General features: G+C 47.5%; 1 protein-coding gene across 2 annotated transcripts in view; it reads right to left on the bottom strand.

The window, feature by feature from the left end:
• Positions 1–16,519: 16,519 nt before the first annotated feature.
• The window catches only part of LOC141162662 (uncharacterized), an 83,563-nt gene continuing 79,181 nt past the window's right edge, over positions 16,520–20,901 (bottom strand). For both annotated transcript variants that reach the window (XM_073648998.1, XM_073648999.1), the window contains exon 10: positions 16,520–19,778. In XM_073648998.1, coding sequence (XP_073505099.1) covers positions 19,684–19,778 — 95 coding nt within the window. In that variant the 3' untranslated portion in view covers positions 16,520–19,683. The remainder of the gene's footprint in view (positions 19,779–20,901) is intronic.

The following is a 20,901-nucleotide window of genomic DNA, read 5'->3' as shown; positions in this document are numbered from 1 at the left end:
TACATTTGCTGCAGGGTAGGCCAGCACCTCCAAGGCATAAAGGGCAAGCTCAGGCCATGTTTCCAATTTGGAGACCCAGAAGTTAAATGGGGCCGACCCATCACTCAGTATGTGGAGACGTTTGGCCACGTACTCTTCCACCATATTGTTGAAACGCTGCCTCTTGCTAATACGCACCATATCAGATGGTGGTGCTGGATGTTATGGCATGCTGAGGAAGGTTTTCCACATTTTGGACAGGCTAACCCTCCCTTCCGAGGTGGTGCCGGTGCCCCAGCCGTGTTGGCGACTTCCACCTCTTCTGCCTTGTTCTTTCACTGAGTCCCGTTGTCAGGCGGGAATGCCGTCATTAGTGCCGCTACCAGCATGAGTTTGTATTCACGCATTTTTCGATCCCGCTCCAGTGACGGAAGTAAGGGTGGTACGTTGTGTAAAAAAATACTTATTTCCGTATATTTTTATAGAGGACTTCTTATCAGATGCCATTGATTAAAGAATATATATCACGATATTCTTACAAAAAAAAGTATAGATTTGATCTTGGATTGTCCATTAACAAGAATAATTGCAGTAGTTACATAAAATAGGTGAAATAGTTACAAAGTGATTGTCCATTTGTCCATAGATTCACCCATCTTTTCCTGGGATCCTGGATAACAGGTTGCATCTGTCTGTGTCCAGCACGTGTGTCAGGATGACACCATGTGTTTGGGGGTCTTGTCATCTGACCTCCACACGTAGATCCTTCATCTAGTGTCCTGTGAAATGGCAAGCCCTCCTTATGTCTTACAGGGGTTATATAGCCCCCTCATAGTATCTGTTATCTATATATGGCATTAGCTTACACTGAGCTGTACGTAGCCTGAAGGTCTAGCACGAGGCTGATGCAATCTTGTGTATGGATACAGAATTAAGAATAAAATGAATATCCGTAATTAATATTTAACAATTCCCCCTTTTGTGGATGACAGACATCAACTGGAAACCTCAAAGTAGATAGGTTCATCATTAGGATAACAGGATCATTTCTTTTTTTCTTTCTTGGCAATATAATTTAATGTCCATAATAATAATAATAATAATAATACTGATAATAATATCCATATCAGATTATTGTTATACGTATTCAATAGCATAATAATGTGAATTCATGTTATGACAAGCAGTGACTAATATTCATATAAATGTATAATTAAACTTCCCTAAATCTAAATTGAAGTAATCGCGGGTCCAATCGTCATCATCTGATGTCGTCGGGTCTTCGTCTCGTCTTCTTCTTGGTTCTTTTATAACACAGTCTTTAGATGAAAACTCCTTTGAAATAAATGACAGCGTGTAGATATTGTACAGTCCATAATTATATTCATTATTGTTCGGTCCATAAACTGTCCTCTTTATTAGAAAGATCATGTGTATCAACTGATAAGAAAACAAAGTCCATGGATGAAATGTAGCTTTAATATCTGTGCGATGTCACCTGGACTGACGTTGTCTTTGGATAGTTCTGGAATCTTCCGTGTCGTCCGCACTGGTTTCGTGTCACTTTTGGAACAGATGTGACGTCTTTGGTCAGCAAAGCAAGGGTTAACTAGACACCTCCCTGCTTTATAGAGCACCATAACCAGTACTCGGTCCTTTATATACAGGACACATATGTCAGGCTGCAGAATCCTGACAATTAAATGTTCACCAGCTTTCAGGTGATAGGAAACCACTGGAACGTGATGAAACTTGAACACAACCCAGTTCATATAGGATCATCGTCCTCTGCCGTCCCGGTGATCAGTGGTGTGAATTGTATCTGACACAGTCTATGATCACTCAGCATTCACACCTGTTACCTTCTGAGACTTCCGGATATCGGTTGCTTCTTCTTGTAACTTTTGAAAATCTCTTTGATTTAGAAATATGAAAAGTCTTTATTAAGATAGAATTCATAATTGCGATGTCTTGGTTGAAGTCTTCATTCCCTAATCTGATACCAAATCTGGCACTTTCCTAACCTATAATATCACAGCGTACCATAGCAATCAGTAATATCCATCTAATTATTATCAAAATATTAAATAAATGATGTTTGGAATAATAAAACAATAATAGATAGTAATTCATTATTAATCAAGTTCTCCATGTGATAGAATATTTTTATGTCATAGGTGTAATTACCTTTTCAAATTCATAGGTGTCAGTGTGTTTTGATGTAACAAATGTTTATATCCTTATTACTCAAACTTTATTAATTGGATATATTTAATAAACCAATTATGCCAAAGAATGTATACTCATGAACCAAAATTAATATATGAATGAATGAAAGAATGAATGAAAGAATGCAAAAATGACTTGTGTTTACTCAGAAAGCTGAAACTTTTTTTTATATATTGGAACCATATTATATTTAATGAAGCAATATTATTGTACTAGTCATTACTTTATTAAACATTGAACTGAAGTAAAATCAAAGATTAAAATTAAAATTAATAAATGGAAAATACGAATAGAGTAAGAATACAAATTCAAAAATGAAAAAATAAAAATAAGAATAAAAATAAGGCTTTTATATGTTAATGACAAATGCAGAGTAATTATGTTCTTAGTAACAAATCTGGATGATTTCATATTTGTCATCACCTTGTATTACCAAAAATAATTAAGTTATGCAACTTTGCATGTAATACCCTTCTAACTTATACCATTGTATCTTATTAATATTTCTTCTTTATTAAAACGTGTGAAAAATAAGTATTGATCAAAAGGGATTATGTAATCAAGATCAAAAACACATTTTCCCCCTTAATACCAAAAAATATTAATTTTTAAAATAATTTATATATCAGAACCAAAATTAAAAATAATTAATTCTTCTAATGTAGCATCATTTTCTCAGAATTAAATGTGTAGCACCCTGAGGATTCGGCTGCTACAGGGGTATTGCACCTCAACCCAGAGGTGTGGTATTCCACTCCCGGGTAAGGATGGAGTGTGGACCTGAGCTCGGTAGGCTGCATGCACTACACACATCCCATTTCCGAGGGGCAGGCCGACGGTACTCCCACTTAGAAATGTGCAGGTACGACCGAGTCTGTTCCTGGCTGGAGTGGGAGGGGGGTGGTACATCCCAAGTAGTGTAGGGGCAGATAGGGGGAGCAGCCTGGGTAAAGATAGGAGCTCATTGGGTGCTGGTCACCTGAGCTCACACATAGAGGGAGTATATAAGGTGGGCACCATCTTAGATCAGGGTCAGTCTGTCAGAGTCAGTAAGAAGCAGAGGTCCAGATGAGCCTGCAGAGAGAGAGTGGAGCAGAGAAGGAAAGACCCAGAGAGGGAAAAAGCAAGGACTCTGAGAACCCAAATTCAATCCCCGGGTGAAGAGTCGGCAATAGGGTACCGGATCCCAAACTGGTGGGGGCAAAAGCACACCCTAACCAGAGACCGGAGGCCGTGGGCAGCGTCTGCCACGGCCACCCACCACATCCACCCCGAAGGCAAACCACGTGGAGGGTCAGGGAACCCAAGGCCAAGGGTCTCCCAACAGAAGGCCCGAGGGAGCTGGACCTAGGTGGATCACTAGTGGGGACGGCCAGAGGAAAGGACAGAAGGAGAGCTCAGGGTCACGCTCCGGACTTGTTTGGGGGTTTGCTGAATCCAGGACCTGGTGGACGCAGCACGGCTCGGGTGGTCACTTGAAGCTGGAGTGACCGGAACATCAGCAGTGAGTAAATACCCTAAACTGCACAACCCGACTCTGTCTTCACTTAACATCTATGCTGCACCACCACAACCCCCATCCTCTGCACCTGACCCCCTGAGGCTATACCCCACCCGTTGGGGGTTATACTACCAAAAGCTGCACCAACACCATCAGCCTCAGCGGACCCTGCTGCAGCGGCGGCCATAGTGACCGCAATACAACGGGTGGCGTAGTCGACATAAAGAACTTTATAACATCTGTAGGACTGCCACATACTCTGAGCTTGACACCCTGGGCACGGACCGGGTCACAGCCACTCGGAAGACTACAACCCCCATCTGATCCGGCTCCGGGTATTCCCCTAAAGAATATGGCCCAGGGGGCGCGTCAACTTTGGCGTAGTCGGCAGGATTACGTGCCCGCAACACCCGGGTACTGCGTGCCTGAAGAAAAGAACGAGTTTACCTCAAAAAGAAGTCTCCTGCCGGTTCCGGAGGGTCCCCGCCATCGGACTCCATCACAGGTCGATTCCAGCCGGTTGTCCGCCATTAACAGCGTTTTCCCGCCATCTGCAGAGTTTCCCGCCACTGGGAGACGATTCCCGCCATTTCCGAAGGTTTCCCGCCTTGGAAGAGCGGACGCCATTATGGGCGTGCCAGAGGGTGGCGAGAGGCCACCTCCCATCGTGGGCCAGGACCGAAAATGGCGCCAAAAGTGGAAACCGCCCCCACCAACAGAGACTGTGATGCTAGAGGTGTCTGTCAGCGTGAAAGAACAGCCCCTGGAGCTGACAATCACCAAGTGGCCCCGGGACCGCCCTCGAGGTGGGAGGAGACGAAAGGAGAGAACAAAGATGGGTGTCGCTTGGAGCAGTCTGGAGCGAGCGCACCAGGAGGCAAGAAGCCTGGAGAAGAGTATCGGAGGAGCTTACCCGGAGATGGCGAGAAAGCAGAGCAGCACCGGCCCGTTGGCCAGGAGCCTGCTAGAAACAGAGGAGGGAGAGCAGAGCAGCACCGGCCCGCTGGCCAGGAGCCTGCTGGAGACAACGGAAGGAGAGCAGAGCAGCACCGACCCGTTGGTCAGGAGCCTGCTGGAAGCAACGACCCCACTAGGCCTAGTGGAGGTCCTAGCACAGCTCCCCCGAGACCGGGAGTGTGCACAGACCGCTCTGGAGGGCCTCGCAAGGAGGATGGCCCGGGTGCAGCGAGAGACGTTGGCGGCGTGGAGCCGTGAGATGGCCCAGCAGACCGAGACCTGTCAGCGGAGCACGCCACCCGAGACGAGGAGACAGACCGCCTCTGAGGATGGCGCAGGAGGACTCAAGGCCGGAGACGGCGCCGAGAAGGGAGCCGAACGAAAGGAGGCAGGTAAAGGGGACGTCTCTACCCCAAACCGGGAAACCGCGTACCTGCCCCAGCTCCCCGTCGCAGAGCCCGAAGTATCCCCTGCCGTGCCCGTCGCTGCAACGTCACCGCCGCAGACTAGGCCTCAAACGGGAGCCGCGACCCCTGTGACGTCACACGCCTCGACCCTGAGCGTGACCAAGCAGGAAGTACCACCAGCCTGGTCGCAAGGCCTAGTACCCCTGGGCGCCGCAATACCAACAGCGCCCCCTACCTCCGCGGAGCCCCCGGCCTGGTCGCAGGGCCAAGTAGCCCAGGGTGCCGCCGTCCTTACGGTGCCCTTCACCTTCCAGATACCCCAGGCCTGGCCGCAAGGCCTGGGCAACCCGGGCGCCGCCACCACCACCGCGCCCATAACACCTAAAGTACCGCACCTGGGTGAGGACCTATTCGCCCAGCATACGTGCCCGAACGGGTCTGAAACTGAAACTGTCCACAAAGAAAGAGCAGGAGGACGTCGTTGTTAAGTATGGCAGAGTAGAGGCTGTACATAGTTACCTGTCGGGGTACCAAAGAAACTGTTGCTGATAATATAGTCCCCGTTGGGACCAGCATGTGTGAACTGTTTACCCGTTTATCCCTTAAATCCCACTGACCGAGGACTGAGAGCGGTCATTCCTCCCTAATACCTGGCCGAGGACTGAGAGCGGCCATATCCCTGTATATAGTTGCGCGTCCTAAAGCGCTCCCTACTGGTTTTACAGGAAAGCCACGAGTTTTTCAAGAAAAGACTGTCGCACTTTACCCGGTCATGCGTTGCACAGTGACCGGAGGAGGAGCCAGAGGCGACGAGAATGTTATTTATATGAAAAGTTTTCTGATATATATATGATATTTTATATGTTTTTACTATGTTGTTTATATGAAAAAAATTTGTATGTTTTGTGGTGTTTTGTTCTTACAGCCCGAGGACGTGCTGTGATTTACCAGGGGGGAATGTAGCACCCTGAGGATTCGGCTGCTACAGGGGTATTGCACCTCAACCCAGAGGTGTGGTATTCCACTCCCGGGTAAGGATGGAGTGTGGACCTGAGCTCGGTAGGCTGCATGCACTACACACATCCCATTTCCGAGGGGCAGGCCGACGGTACTCCCACTTAGAAATGTGCAGGTACGACCGAGTCTGTTCCTGGCTGGAGTGGGAGGGGGGTGGTACATCCCAAGTAGTGTAGGGGCAGATAGGGGGAGCAGCCTGGGTAAAGATAGGAGCTCATTGGGTGCTGGTCACCTGAGCTCACACATAGAGGGAGTATATAAGGTGGGCACCATCTTAGATCAGGGTCAGTCTGTCAGAGTCAGTAAGAAGCAGAGGTCCAGATGAGCCTGCAGAGAGAGAGTGGAGCAGAGAAGGAAAGACCCAGAGAGGGAAAAAGCAAGGACTCTGAGAACCCAAATTCAATCCCCGGGTGAAGAGTCGGCAATAGGGTACCGGATCCCAAACTGGTGGGGGCAAAAGCACACCCTAGCCAGAGACCGGAGGCCGTGGGCAGCGTCTGCCACGGCCACCCACCACATCCACCCCGAAGGCAAACCACGTGGAGGGTCAGGGAACCCAAGGCCAAGGGTCTCCCAACAGAAGGCCCGAGGGAGCTGGACCTAGGTGGATCACTAGTGGGGACGGCCAGCGGAAAGGACAGAAGGAGAGCTCAGGGTCACGCTCCGGACTTGTTTGGGGGTTTGCTGAATCCAGGACCTGGTGGACGCAGCACGGCTCGGGTGGTCACTTGAAGCTGGAGTGACCGGAACATCAGCAGTGAGTAAATACCCTAAACTGCACAACCCGACTCTGTCTTCACTTAACATCTATGCTGCACCACCACAACCCCCATCCTCTGCACCTGACCCCCTGAGGCTATACCCCACCCGTTGGGGGTTATACTACCAAAAGCTGCACCAACACCATCAGCCTCAGCGGACCCTGCTGCAGCGGCGGCCATAGTGACCGCAATACAACGGGTGGCGTAGTCGACATAAAGAACTTTATAACATCTGTAGGACTGCCACATACTCTGAGCTTGACACCCTGGGCACGGACCGGGTCACAGCCACTCGGAAGACTACAACCCCCATCTGATCCGGCTCCGGGTATTCCCCTAAAGAATATGGCCCAGGGGGCGCGTCAAATGCATTTTTGTAACTTCACAGTAGAGACAGTGATCTTTTCTTGATATGCTTCATAAAGGAGCCCCAGAACATAACTGGGCTTCCTCCATGTTTCACAGTAGGGACAGTGTTCTTTTCTTGATATGCTTCATTTTTCCGTCTGTGAACATAGAGCTGATGTGCCTTGTCAAAAACTTCCATTTTTGTCTCATCTGTCCATAGGACATTCTCCCAGAAGCTTTGCGGCTTGTCAACATGTAGTTTGGCAAATTCCAGTCTGGCTTTTTTATGATTTTTTTAAATAATGTTGTTCTCATTGGTCATCTCCCATGAAGTCCACTTTGGATTAAATAACAACGGATGGTGCGATCTGACACTGATGTTCCTTGAGCTTGAAGTTCACCTTTAATCTCTTTAGAAGTTATCCTGGGCTCTTTTGTTACCATTCGTATTATCCGTCTCTTTGATTTGTCTTCAATTTTCCTCCTGCGGCCGCGTCCAGGGAGGTTGGCTACAGTCCCATAGATCATAAATTTCTGAATAATATCTGCAACTGTAGTCACAGGAACATCAAGCTGCTTGGAGATGGTCTTATAACCTTTACCTTTAACATGTTTGTCTATAATTTTCTTTCTAATCTCCTGAGACAACTCTTTCCTTTGCTTCCTCTGGTCCATGTTGAGTGTGGTACACACCATGTCACCAAACAGCACAGTGACTATCTGTAGCCCTATATACAGGCCCACTGACTGATTACAAGATTGTAGACACCTGTGATGATAATTACTGGACACAACTTGATTGAACATGTCCCTTTTGTTACATTAGTTTCAGGGGTCCCATTATTTCTGTTCAGGCCGATTTCATGAGTTTTTTTTCAATTCTGTGGAAGCAGAAAAGCAATGTCTGACTTTCATTTGTTCATTTTCATAGATTTTTAATTTATTATTACTTTTGTCAGATTCAAGTTATTTCTGTGACCATTGTGGGTTTTTCTTTCCTTAAACGAGGGGTACCAACAATTTTGACCACGTGTGTACATAAAGTATTCAGACCCCTTTAAATTTTTCTCTCTTTGTTTCATTGCAGCCATTTGGTAAATTTTAAAAAGTTCATTTTTTTCTCATTAAAGTCCACTCTGGACCCCATCTTGACTGAAAAAAAACAGAAATGTAGAATTTTTTGCAAATTTATTAAAAAAGAAAAACAGAAATATCACATGGTCATAAGTATTCAGACCCTTTGCTCAGTATTGAGTTGAAGCCCCCTTTTGAGCTAGTACAGCCATAAGTCTTCTCGGGAATGATGCAACAAGTCTTTCACCCCTGGATTTGGGGGTCCTCTCCATTCTTCCTTGCAGATCCTCTCCAGTTCCGTCAGGTTGGATGGTGAACGTTGGTGGACAGCCATTTTCAGGTCTCTCCAGAGATGCTCAATTGGGTTTAGGTCAGGGCTCTGGCTGGGCCAGTCAAGAATGGTCACAGAGTTGTTCTGAAGCCACTCCTTTGCTATTTTAGCTGTGTGCTTAGTGTCATTGTCTTGTTGGAAGGTGAACCTTTGGCCAAGTCTGAGGTCCAGAGCACTCTGGAAGAGGTTTCATCCAGGATTTCTCTGTACTTTGCCCCATTCATGTTTCCTTCAATGGTAACCAGTCTTCCTGTCCCTGCAGCTGAAAAACATCTCCATAGCATGATGCTGCCACCACCATGTTTCACTGTTGGGATTGTATTGGGCAGGTGATTAGCAGTGCCTGGTTTTCTCCACACATACCACTTAGAATTATCACCAAAAAGTTCTATCTTCGTCTCCTCAGACCAGAGAATCTTACTACTCATAGTCTGGGAGTCCTTCATGTGTTTTTGAGCAAACTCTATGCGGGCTTCCATATGCCTTGCACTGAGTGGAGTCTTCCATTGGGCCACTCTGCCATAAAGGTCTGACTGGTGGAGGGCTGCAGTGATAGTTGACTTTGTGGAACTTTCTCCCATCTCACTACTGCATCTCTGGAGCTCAGCCACAGTGATCTTGGGGTTCTTCTTTACCTCTCTCACCAGGGCTCTTCTCCCACGATTGCTCAGTATGTCTGGACAGCCAGATCTAGGAAGACTTCTGGTGGTCCCAAACTTCTTCTATTTAAGGATTATGGAGGCCACTGTGCTCTTAGGAACCTTGGGTAATGCAGAAATTCTTTTGTAACCTTGGCCAGATCTGTGCCTTGCCACAATTCTGTCTCTGAGCTCCTTGGGCAGTTCCTTTGAGCTGATGATTCTCATTTGGTCTGACATGCACTGTGAGCTGTGAGGTCTTATATAGACAGGTGTGTGCCTTTCCAAATCAAGTCCTATCAGTTTAATTAAACACAGCTGGACTCCAATTAAGGAGTAGAACCATCTCAACGAGGATCACAAGGAAATGGACAGCATGTGACTTAAATATGAGTGTCTGAGCAAAGAGTCTTAATACTTATGATCATGTGATATTTCAGTTTTTTTTCAATAAATTTGAAAAAAAATTCTACATTTCTGTTTTTTTCAGTCAAGATGGGGTGCAGAGTGTACTTTAATGAGAAAAAAAAATTAACTTTTCAGAATTTACCAAATGGCTGCAAAGAACCAAAGAGTGAAAAATGTGAAGGGGTCTGAATACTTTCCGTACCCATTGTACACTGTATATACAGTTGTGCTCAAAAGTTTACATACCCCGGCAGAATTTTTCCTTTCTTGGCCTTGTTTCAGAGAATATGAATGATAACAAAAAAACTTTGAGAATAAGAATATATCACAATATTCTTATAAAAAATGTATTGATTTATTCTTGGATTGTCCATAAAAAAAAGAATAATTGCAGTAGTTACATAAAATAGGTGAAATTGTTACAAAGTGATTGTCCATATGTCCCTAGATTCACCCATCTTTTCCTGGGATCCTGGATAACAGGTTGCACCTGTCTGTGTCCAGCACGTGTGTCAGGATGACACCATGTGTTTGGGGGTCTTGTCATCTGACCTCCACACGTAGATCCTTCATCTAGTGTCCCGTGAAATGGCAAGCCCTCCTTATGTCTTACAGGGGTTATATAGCCCCCTCATAGTATCTGTTATCTATATATGGCATTAACTTACACTGAGCTAAAAGTAGCCTGAAGGTCTAGCACGAGGCTGATGCAATCTTGTATGTGGATATAGAATTAAGAATAAAATGAATATCCGCAATTAATATTTAACACGTTGTCCTTGTAGCGGGAATTGAGCAGAGTGGCCACCCAGTAATCTGCACTGGTCACAATATGGGCAACTCAGTGGTTGTTGCACAGGCACAGCAGCATGTATTGGCTCATGTGTGCCAGGCTGCCCAGAGGCAACAACAAGCTGTCCTCGGTGGGAGGTGTATGGTCTGGATCCTCTGTATCCCCCCCCCCCCCCCCAGCCACACTCCAGTGATGTCCATGAGCTGCTTTGAGTATCACCCTATTGGAAACACTGTTCCTTTTCCTCCTTCTCCTTCTCACCCTCCAAAACTATCCCATGGCTGGACAGTTGTGTACCTGGCCACTGTTGGTACAGGAACCCACCCTCCGAGACGTGTGGACAACTGACCTGATACTGGTGTGAATGGTCCCTGTTCCTCCCCCTCTTCCTCCTGTACCACCACCTTATCCATCATCGCCTGTAGCATTTTTTCAAGCAGGCATAGATGTGGGATAGTAACTACGATGATGGCGTCATCAGCGATGGCCATATTGATCGAATATTCAAAGCAGCGCAACATGGCACACACGTCCCGCATGGAGGCCCACTCGTTGGTGATGAAGTGGTGTTGTTCCATAGGCGACTCACTCTAGCTTGCTGCAGCTGAAATCCACTATTGTCTGCTGCTGCTCGCATAGTCCCTCCAGCACATTCAAGGTGGAGTTCCACCTTGTGGGGGACGTCGCATATGAGACGGTGAGCGGGAAGGCAGAAGTGACGCGGCAGCCCAGACAGGTGAGCAGCAACAGGGTGAGAACATCGAAAGCACACACAGACAGCCCACGCTTTTCAGCAGCAGATCTGACATATCGGGGAAGCTCTGCACCACCAAGTTCAGCACATGCGCCAGGCAAGGGATGTGCATCAAACTGACTAAGCCCAGGGCTGATTCAAGATTTCAGAGATTGAGGTTCAGTGGCACCAACCACACATCTGTCTGCCGTTTGATCCCCATCCACAGCTCCTGTGCGGTGTGGAATCTTCCCCCCAAACAGCCTGGTGTCATTTCCACCTGGCGATGGAGGAAAGGGAGTAGGAGGAGACAACATGGACAGAGAAACGTCTAGCAATCCTTGGTTGTGTTAGGACATGCGCTAGAACACCTTCCGCCTCTGTCCCAGCCGCCACTACATTTACCCAGTGGGCAGTTAAGGAGTTATAACATCTCTAGTTTTGCTTACTGGTTCATGTTTCGGTGGTTATGTGGACCTTGCCACTGATGGAGTTGTTAAGTGCACACCACATACTGTCCACAACATGTGTGTGCAAGGTAGCGAAGACTCTCCTGGAAAAGTAGTGGCGGCAGGGAACCATGTACTGTGGGACAGCCACCATCATCAATTTTTTAAAACACTCCATCTCTACCAGCTGGAATGGCAGCATTTGAAACGCCAGTAATTTTGAAATACTGTCATTCAGGACCAGGGCTCGTGGGTGGGAAAGGGGGTATTTCCTCTTTCTCTCCAATGTTTGGGAGATGGACAGCTGAATGTGCCATGGGACAGTGTAGAGATACTCGGTGACACTACTGGTGGTGGTACTGTCACATCTTCTCTTTGCAGTGAGCCAGGTGGCCCTGTTGAGCGTGAATGGGAGGAAGACACAGAGACCGCAGAAGAAGGAGCCTTCTGGTGAAGGAGGATCCTCAGATCTTTCCTGGCTTTTCAGGTGTGCACTCCACTGCAGATCGAGCTTTGAATTCAGATGCCTCGTCATGCAGGTTGTGGTCAGGTTCAGAACATTTATGCCTCGCTTCAGGCATTGACGGCACAGCGTGCAAACCACTCTTTTCTTGTTGTCAGCAAATTGATGGCTACAGTGTGCTCAGTTCGTAGGCGCAGTGGGCAGTAGCAGCCGACGTACTGGCTAGGGGCCGGCCGCTGTGGTTTTGCACCCTGCTCCCTCTTTTGCTGTGCTGCTGGGGCACGGTGACTACCTCCTCTTCCTCTGAACTGCGCACATCACTAGGATGGCCTCTGCTCTATGTGGGGTCAAGGACCTCATCATCCCCCGCATCACCTTCCATCCAAGCCTCACATATGCCCTCCTTACCGGTCTGCACACTGCAGAAAGACTCAGCAGTTGGTACCTGTGTTTCGTCATCATCAGAGATGTGCTGTGGTGGTCCACTGACCATGTACACTACCCTTCCCATGTACTCATTCTGCAACTGAACAAGTGGTTGGGCATCAGTGCACTTAGTCTCTTCCGCTTGTGGGGCAGAGCCAGGTGGATGGGCCACAAAACCACAGCCAGTCATCAAAAATCAGAAGAGACTGCTGCATGACTCAGACTGCTTGGTTGATTTTCAAGGGGGTGAGGTGGAAGCCAGATGCCCATGCGCCGCAGGTGCCAACTCTGCACGTTTTGGGGACTGGGTGTAAGATAATGTGAACTGGAGCCACTCTCAGCCATTCCAATCTAAAACTGCCTCAACATGTTCTGACCTCACCGTTCATTCATTCGGGCTCACAAAATTTGGGTGTTTCATTTGGGCACGTGTGAGGCACAGAATGACCACATTCTTTCCCTGCAGCAGCTACACCACCCCCACCAGCAGTACCACCGCCACTTCCACATCACTTATTTGATGCTCTTCTCATTTCTTCCACCACAAAAAGTGCACAGTAGAGAAGAGAAAGTGCTCAGCAGATTATTACACTTTTATGGTACTCTGCACTAGTCTGTCAAGGCACTCTACACTAGGCTGTTAGGGCAGTCTTCACCAGGCTGTTATGGCACTCTACAAAAGGCTTTTAGAGCACTCTACACCATGCTGTTAGGTCACTCTGTGCCAGGCTGTTAGGGCACTCTACACCAGGCTGTTATGGCACTCTACACCAGGCTGTTATGGCTCTCTACACCAGGCTGGTATGGCACTCTACACCAGGCTGTTAGGTCACTCTACACCAGGCTGTTATGGCTCTCTACACCAGGCTGTTATGGCTCTCTACACCAGGCTGGTATGGCACTCTACACCAGGCTGTTAGGTCACTCTACACCAGGCTGTTATGGCTCTCTACACCAGGCTGTTAGGTCACTCTACACCAGGCTGTTATGGCTCTCTACACCAGGCTGTTACGACACACTACACCAGGCTCTTAGGGCATTTTACACCAGGCTGTTAGTTCACTCTGCACAAGGCTGTTAGGGCACTCTACACCAGGCTGTTAGGGCACTCTACACCAGGCTGTTATGGCACTCTACACCAGGCTGTTAGGGCACTCTACACCAGGCTGTTAGGTATCTCTACACCAGGCTGTTAGGGCACTCTACACCAGGCTGTTATGGCACTCTACACCAGGCTGTTAGGGCACTCTACACCAGGCTGGTATGGCACTCTACACCAGGCTGTTAGGTCACTCTACACCAGGCTGTTACGACACTCTACACCAGGCTGTTAGGGCATTTTACACCAGGCTGTTAGTTCACTCTGCACAAGGCTGTTAGGGCACTCTACACCAGGCTGTTATGGCACTCTACAAAAGGCTCTTAGAGCACTCTACACCATGCTGTTAGGTCACTCTGTACCAGGCTGTTAGGGCACTCTACACCAGGCTGTTATGGCACTCTACAACAGGCTCTTAGAGCATTTTACACCAGGCTGTTAGGTCACTCTACACCAGGCTGTTAGGGCACTCTACATCAGGCTGTTACGACACTCTACACCAGACTGTTACGACACTCTACACCAGGCTCTTAGGGCACTTTACACCAGGCTGTTAGGGCACTGTGCACTATGCTGTTAGGGCACTCTACACCAGGCTGTTAGGGCACTCTACAAAATGCTTTTAGAGCACTCTACACCATGCTGTTATGGCACTCTACACCAGGCTGTTAGGTCACTCTACACCAGGCTTTTATGGCACTCTACATCAGGCTGTTAGGGCACTCTACACCAGACTGTTACGACACTCTACACCAGGCTCTTAGGGCACTTTACACCAGGCTGTTAGGGCACTGTGCACTATGCTGTTAGGTCACTCTGTGCCAGGCTGTTAGGGCACTCTACACCAGGCTGTTATGGCTCTCTACACTAGGCTGGTATGGCACTCTACACCAGGCTGTTAGGTCACTCTACACCAGGCTGTTATGGCTCTCTACACCAGGCTGTTATGGCTCTCTACACCAGGCTGTTATGGCTCTCTACACCAGGCTGTTATGGCATGCTACAACAGGCTCTTAGAGCACTCTACACCAGCCTGTTAGGTCACTCTACATGAGACTGTTAGGGTACCCTGCACCAGGCTGTTAGGACACTCTACAGCAGACTGTTATAGCTCTCTACACCAGGCTCTTAGGGCATTTTACACCAGGCTGTTAGGTCACTCTTCACCCGGCTGTTAGGGCACTCTACACCAGTCTGTTATGGCACTCTACATCAGGCTGTTAGGAAGCTCTACACCAGGCTGTTACAACACTCTACACCAGGCTCTTAGGGCATTTTACACCAGGCTATTAGGGCACTGTGCACAAGGCTGTTAAGGCACTGTGCACTATGCTGTTAGGGCACTCTACACCAGGCTGTTATGGCACTTTACAAAAGGCACTTAGAGCACTCTACACCAGGCAGTTATGGCACTCTACACCAGGCTGTTAGGTCACTCTACACCAGGCTCTCAGAGCATTCTACACCAGGCTGTTAGGTCACTCTACACCAGGCTGTTAGGTCACTCTACACCAGGCTGTTAGGTCACTCTACACCAGGCTCTCAGAGCATTCTACACCAGGCTGTTAGGTCACTCTACACCAGGCTGTTATGAAACTATATACCAGGCTCTTAGGGCACTTTACATCAGGCTGTTAGGGCACTGTGCACTATGCTGTTAGGGCACTCTGCACCAGGCCTTGACTAAAATGGCGGCACAACCCGTGATCCGGCATTTATACAGGCCGGGTCACGTGTTGCACTGGCCTATCACAGCCATGCCAATACTTGGCATGGCTGTGATGGCTCCAGAAGTGCCCACAGCCTAAAAGCTTGTTGTTTGGCTGCTCTGCAGCCTTTCAACAACTTTATTTGCCACCAAACCCAGTTTACCGGACTTCAGGAAAAAAGTCCATGTTTGCATTTTGGCACCAGACACTAGGTGTCCGGTACTAACCCCGAACTTACAGTTCAGATTCGCTTAGTTGGAAGTAACTGAACATGTGTGTCCTTCAGCACTCAGTTCATTAGGTGGAGGTAACTGAGCATGTGATTCCACCAGATCTTGGCTCACTAGGTGAAGGTCACTGAGCATGTGTGTCCACTAGAACTCAGCTCATTAAGTGGTGGTGACTGAACGTGTGTGTCCACCAGCACTTGGCTCATTAGGTGGAGATGATTGAGCGTGTATGTCCACCAGCATTTGGCTCATTAGGTGGAGCTATCTGTCTGAGTGTGGGTGTCTACCAGTACTCGGCTCATTAGGTGGAGATAATTGAACATGTGTGTCCACCAGCACTTGGCTCATTAGGTGAAGGTATCTGAGTGTGAGTGTCCATCTGCACTCATCTCATTAGGTGGAGGTGATTGAGTGTGTGTGTCCACCAGCACTCAGTTCATTAGGTGGAGGTGACTGAGCATGTGCGTCTATCAGCATGTAACTCATTAGGTAGAGGTGATTGAGTGTGTGTGTCCATCAGCACTCGGCCAGTTAGGTGGAGGTCGCGAAGCGTGTGTGACCTCCAAGTCTAAGTTCATTAGTTGAAAAGGGATTGGGCATGTGTGTCCTGCAGCACTCAGCTGGTTAGGTAGAGGTGACTGAGCATGTGTGTCCACCAACATTTGGCTCATTAGGTGGAGGTGACTGAGCATGTGTGTCCACAAGCACTTAGCTCATGAAGCTAATGTGCACATTACTAACCACTTGTGTCACCAGGCGGCGGTGTAAGTAAATGTCAGAACTCTGCTCCGGGTGCAAGTAAATGGTAAATATATGATCTATACAATGAATGTGAAAGCTAATGAGACAGTCCCGTACATCTTTATATCATAATTTTCCTTTAACAGCTCCACCATCCACTCATTTTCCCCATAGAATCATTTTCCACCATTGTTCCTTATGTATGAAGACGATTACAAGATGCTCGTTTGTATCAAAATGATTTTTATTTTGTAAGATATTGATAACTTCTACTCAATGAAAGACAACATCATCTAGTGGCCTGGACTGAGGAAATGGAAGAGCGTCTGATTGTGCACGGTGCGGGCAAAATAAAGAGACCAAGTGCCCTAATAATAATCATCAGGCTGGTGAATGAGAGGGAGAACAAGGGAAGGAAAAAAGGAAAGCAGAAGGAGGAAACTAAAGAAAGGAAGGTGTTAAAAGAAGGAAAGGACAAAAAAACACAGGAAGGAAGGGAAAGGAAAAGTATGGGAAGAATAAGGGAAGGAAAAAAGGAAACCAGAAGAAGGAAACTAAAGAAAGGAAGGTGTTAAAAGAAGGAAAGGGAAAAAAACACAAGAAGGAAGGGAAAGGAAAAGTATGGGAAGAATAAGGGAAGGAAAAAAGGAAACCAGAAGAAGGAAACTAAAGAAAGGAAGGTGTTAAAAGAAGGAAAGGGAAAAAAACACAAGAAGGAAGGGAAAGGAAAAGTTTGGGAAGAATAAAGGAAGGGAACAAATAATGGAAGAAAAGGGGCGAAGCAGATAAAGGAAAAGACAGAACGAGGAAAAGAAGGGGAAAAGGGTAAAGAAAGGGGAGAACACGTGAGGGGTAGAAAGTAGGAGATCAAGAAAAAAAGGAAACACAAGATTGTTGGGAATGAAAAATATGAGAACAAGGAAAGGGAGAGGAGAAAAAGAAGAGAAGCCGGAGAACCAGAGAAGATAAGGGGAAGAACGAGAGAAGGAAGGGAGATAAAAGAAAAAGGGTAGAAAAAGGGAAGCGAAAAAAGTAAGACAGGAAGGTATGGAGGGAAATGTAAGGAAGAACAAGTGATGGGAAGGGACGGAAAATAGAAGAAAAGAGAGAGAACTAAGGGGGAAAAAGGAGAGAACAAGAAATAAAAACAGGGACAAGGGAAACTAAAAATAGGAAAAGAAAGGATAAAACAATAGAGAGAAGGGGAGGTAAAAGAAAGGGAAGAGTGAAAACTAGTGAAAGGAGAGAGCAGGGGTAAGAAAGAAGAGAAAAAGGGTTAAAAGAAAACCATGCAAAGTGATCAGAGGACAAGAGAAGAGAGGAGAACAATGAAGGGAAGAGGGAGGAGAGAGGAGCCTCTCAAAACCTTAACCCAAAGAGGAAAAAAATACAGGCAGCTCTCATGTGTCCATGTTCACATCTTCATAGACAATCCGGATTATATGAAGAGACCTGAGCATCTACAGAAATGGTGGAACCATATAATGTTACAATTAATGGTGAGACCACCAGGAAGAAATCATTGGACCCGTGTGAATCCTCAGAAGACGTCTTACATTGTTTGTTGGATAAATTGTCACAAAACTGATTCCAATGTATTCCTCGTTTTTCTTAATGAAGACTCCGACCCGATCCATCCTCATTAGATTATGTGTAGGACAGAGTGCTGTGAGGATAGCCGTACTGCTTCAGGGACTGTCCCAGACACCGGGTAAAGAGGCAGAGTGCTGTGAGGATAGCCGTACTGCTTCAGGGACTGTCCCAGACACCGGGTAAAGAGGCAGAGTGCTGTGAGGATAGCCGTACTGCTTCAGGGACTGTCCCAGACACCGGATAATGAGGCAGAGTGCTGTGAGGATAGCCGTACTGCTTCAGGGACTGTCCCAGACACCGGGTAAAGAGGCAGAGTGCTGTGAGGATAGCCGTACTGCTTCAGGGACTGTCCCAGACACCGGGTAAAGAGGCAGAGTGCTGTGAGGATAGCCGTACTGCTTCAGGGACTGTCCCAGACACCGGGTAAAGAGGCAGAGTGCTGTGAGGATAGCCGTACTGCTTCAGGGACTGTCCCAGACACCGGATAATGAGGCAGAGTGCTGTGAGGATAGCCGTACTGCTTCAGGGACTGTCCCAGACACCGGGTAAAGAGGCAGAGTGCTGTGAGGATAGCCGTACTGCTTCAGGGACTGTCCCAGACACCAGGTAAAGAGGCAGAGTGCTGTGAGGATAGCCGTACTGCTTCAGGGACTGTCCCAGACACCGGATAAAGAGGCAGAGTGTTGTGAGGATAGCCGTACTGCTTCAAGGACTGTCCCAGACACGGGGTAAAGAGGCAGAGTGCTGTGAGGATAGCCGTACTGCTTCAGGGACTGTCCCAGACACCGGATAAAGAGGCAGAGTGTTGTGAGGATAGCCGTACTGCTTCAAGGACTGTCCCAGACACGGGGTAAAGAGGCAGAGTGCTGTGAGGATAGCCGTACTGCTTCAGGGACTGTCCCAGACACCGGATAAAGAGGTTTTCAATTGTCCAATGGTTTTCCTCTGGGTCCAGAATAATATCTGAGGTATAACTCATTATTTTTTATCTGTTTTTTGTCATTCTCACTTTTCAATTCAAAAATGTACTGAAGACATAAAAACGCTTTTGTTGGTTATGTTGGTTTTTGTGCATTGTGGTTTGTGTGTATTTTGTTGCACTTTGTTTTGTTATATTTTATTTGCTTGTGTCCATTGCAATGACTGAGAAGTGGATGATGTATGTGCCGATGCATGTCAGGTTTTGTTGTTTTCTTCTGACTGTACCTTGTGTCTTGTTGGTTGATGTACATTGTGTTGTGTTTTATTGCTTTGTTGGCATTATATTGGGCTTTGCTGCTCTTTATGCATTATATTATGTTGTGTTTTCTGCTTTATGTGCATTGTGTTATATTTGTGTGCATGATATTGTATTATGTTTTAATGGTTTATGTTTATTCTGTTGGTTTATATATATTGTGTTGTATTTTGATGGTTTCTGCGCGTTACATTATATTATATTTGTGCGTTTTTGTGCATTATCTTGTGCTGTGTTCTGTTGGTTTATGTCTATTGTGTTATACTTTGTTGCTTTCTGTGGATCGTTACATTTGTTGCTTTGTGTGTAGCTGTGTTGTATTCTGTTAGTTTATGTTCTGTTACAGTTGTGAGTTTCTTTGTTTTACATTTTGTCCAATTTCTGTTCTCAATCATTGGTCAATAATATATAAAGTTTTGATATTTTCTTTTCATTCTTTTTTTTTCTTTGTACAATAACTATTAATCAGATCCAGATCTTGTCCATCAGGATATAAGGTCAGTGAATATATACTTTAGGCATCCTTTGGGTTGGGGTATCCTTTCCTAATGGTAATTATCTTATGACTTTGCCTCGTCAGCTTTATTTCGATCGTCTTGATTGCCGGTGATTTCTCCCTGAATTTCAGGCTGATTTTTACTTGAATTGCTTGGTCCTGTACAACACAGAAAACATGAGAGAGGAGTGTGACGCAGACGAGGAGCCTCCTCTGACGTATACTGACCACGCGCTCCGAGATTCATGTCGTGGAAACATGTAGTGAATAATCCGATGGGATATAGACATGGGGGGGTCGTGGATATATGGCGGCCTCTACCATGCATGTGCCTCATTATTTATACTGCAGTAAATGGGAAAAAGTTTTGGGATAGGGAATGAGCCCGTAACAGGCGCCCCGGATCCCTCTGTAACAGACGCCCCGGTTCCCTCTGTAACAGACGCCCCGGTTCCCTCTGTAACAGGCGCCCCGGATCCCTCTGTAACAGACGCCCCGGTTCCCTCTGTAACAGACGCCCCGGTTCCCTCTGTAACAGGCGCCACGCTTCCCTCTGTAACAGGCGCCCCGGTTCCCTCTGTAACAGGCGCCACGCTTCCCTCTGTAACAGGCGCCCCAGTTCCCTCTGTAACAGGCGCCCCGGTTCCCTCTGTAACAGACGCCCCGGTTCCCCCTGTAACAGGCGCCCCGGTTCCCTCTGTAACAGACGCCCCGGTTCCCTCTGTAACAGGCGCCCCGCTTCCCTCTGTAACAGGCGCCCCGGTTCCCTCTGTAACAGGCGCCCCGGTTCCCTCTGTAACAGGCGCCACGCTTCCCTCTGTAACAGACGCCCCGGTTCCCTCTGTAACAGGCGCCCTGGTTCCCTCTGTAACAGACGCCCCGGTTCCCTCTGTAACAGGCGCCCCGCTTCCCTCTGTAACAGGCACCCCGGTTCCCTCTGTAACAGGCGCCCCGGTTCCCTCTGTAACAGGTGCCACGCTTCCCTCTGTAACAGGCGCCCCGGTTCCCTCTGTAACAGACGCCCCGGTTCCCTCTGTAACAGACGCCCCGGTTCCCTCTGTAACAGGCGCCCCGGTTCCCTCTGTAACAGACGCCCCGGTTCCCTCTGTAACAGACGCCCCGGTTCCCTCTGTAACAGGCACCCCGCTTCCCTCTGTAACAGGCGCCCCGCTTCTCTCTGTAACAGGCGCCTCGGTTCCCTCTGTAACAGACGCCCCGGTTCCCTATTACAGTATGTTGGTCGGAGTCCGTGATATAGAAGATCATTGTCATCCACCATGGT

Source organism: Phyllobates terribilis, unplaced genomic scaffold (assembly GCF_046119375.1).
Source record: "Phyllobates terribilis strain yellow unplaced genomic scaffold, ASM4611937v1 Scaffold_9__5_contigs__length_417890890, whole genome shotgun sequence".
Lineage (NCBI taxonomy): Eukaryota > Metazoa > Chordata > Amphibia > Anura > Dendrobatidae > Phyllobates > Phyllobates terribilis.
Note: the sequence above shows the minus strand (reverse complement) of the source record. Positions and strands in the feature narration are given on the sequence as shown.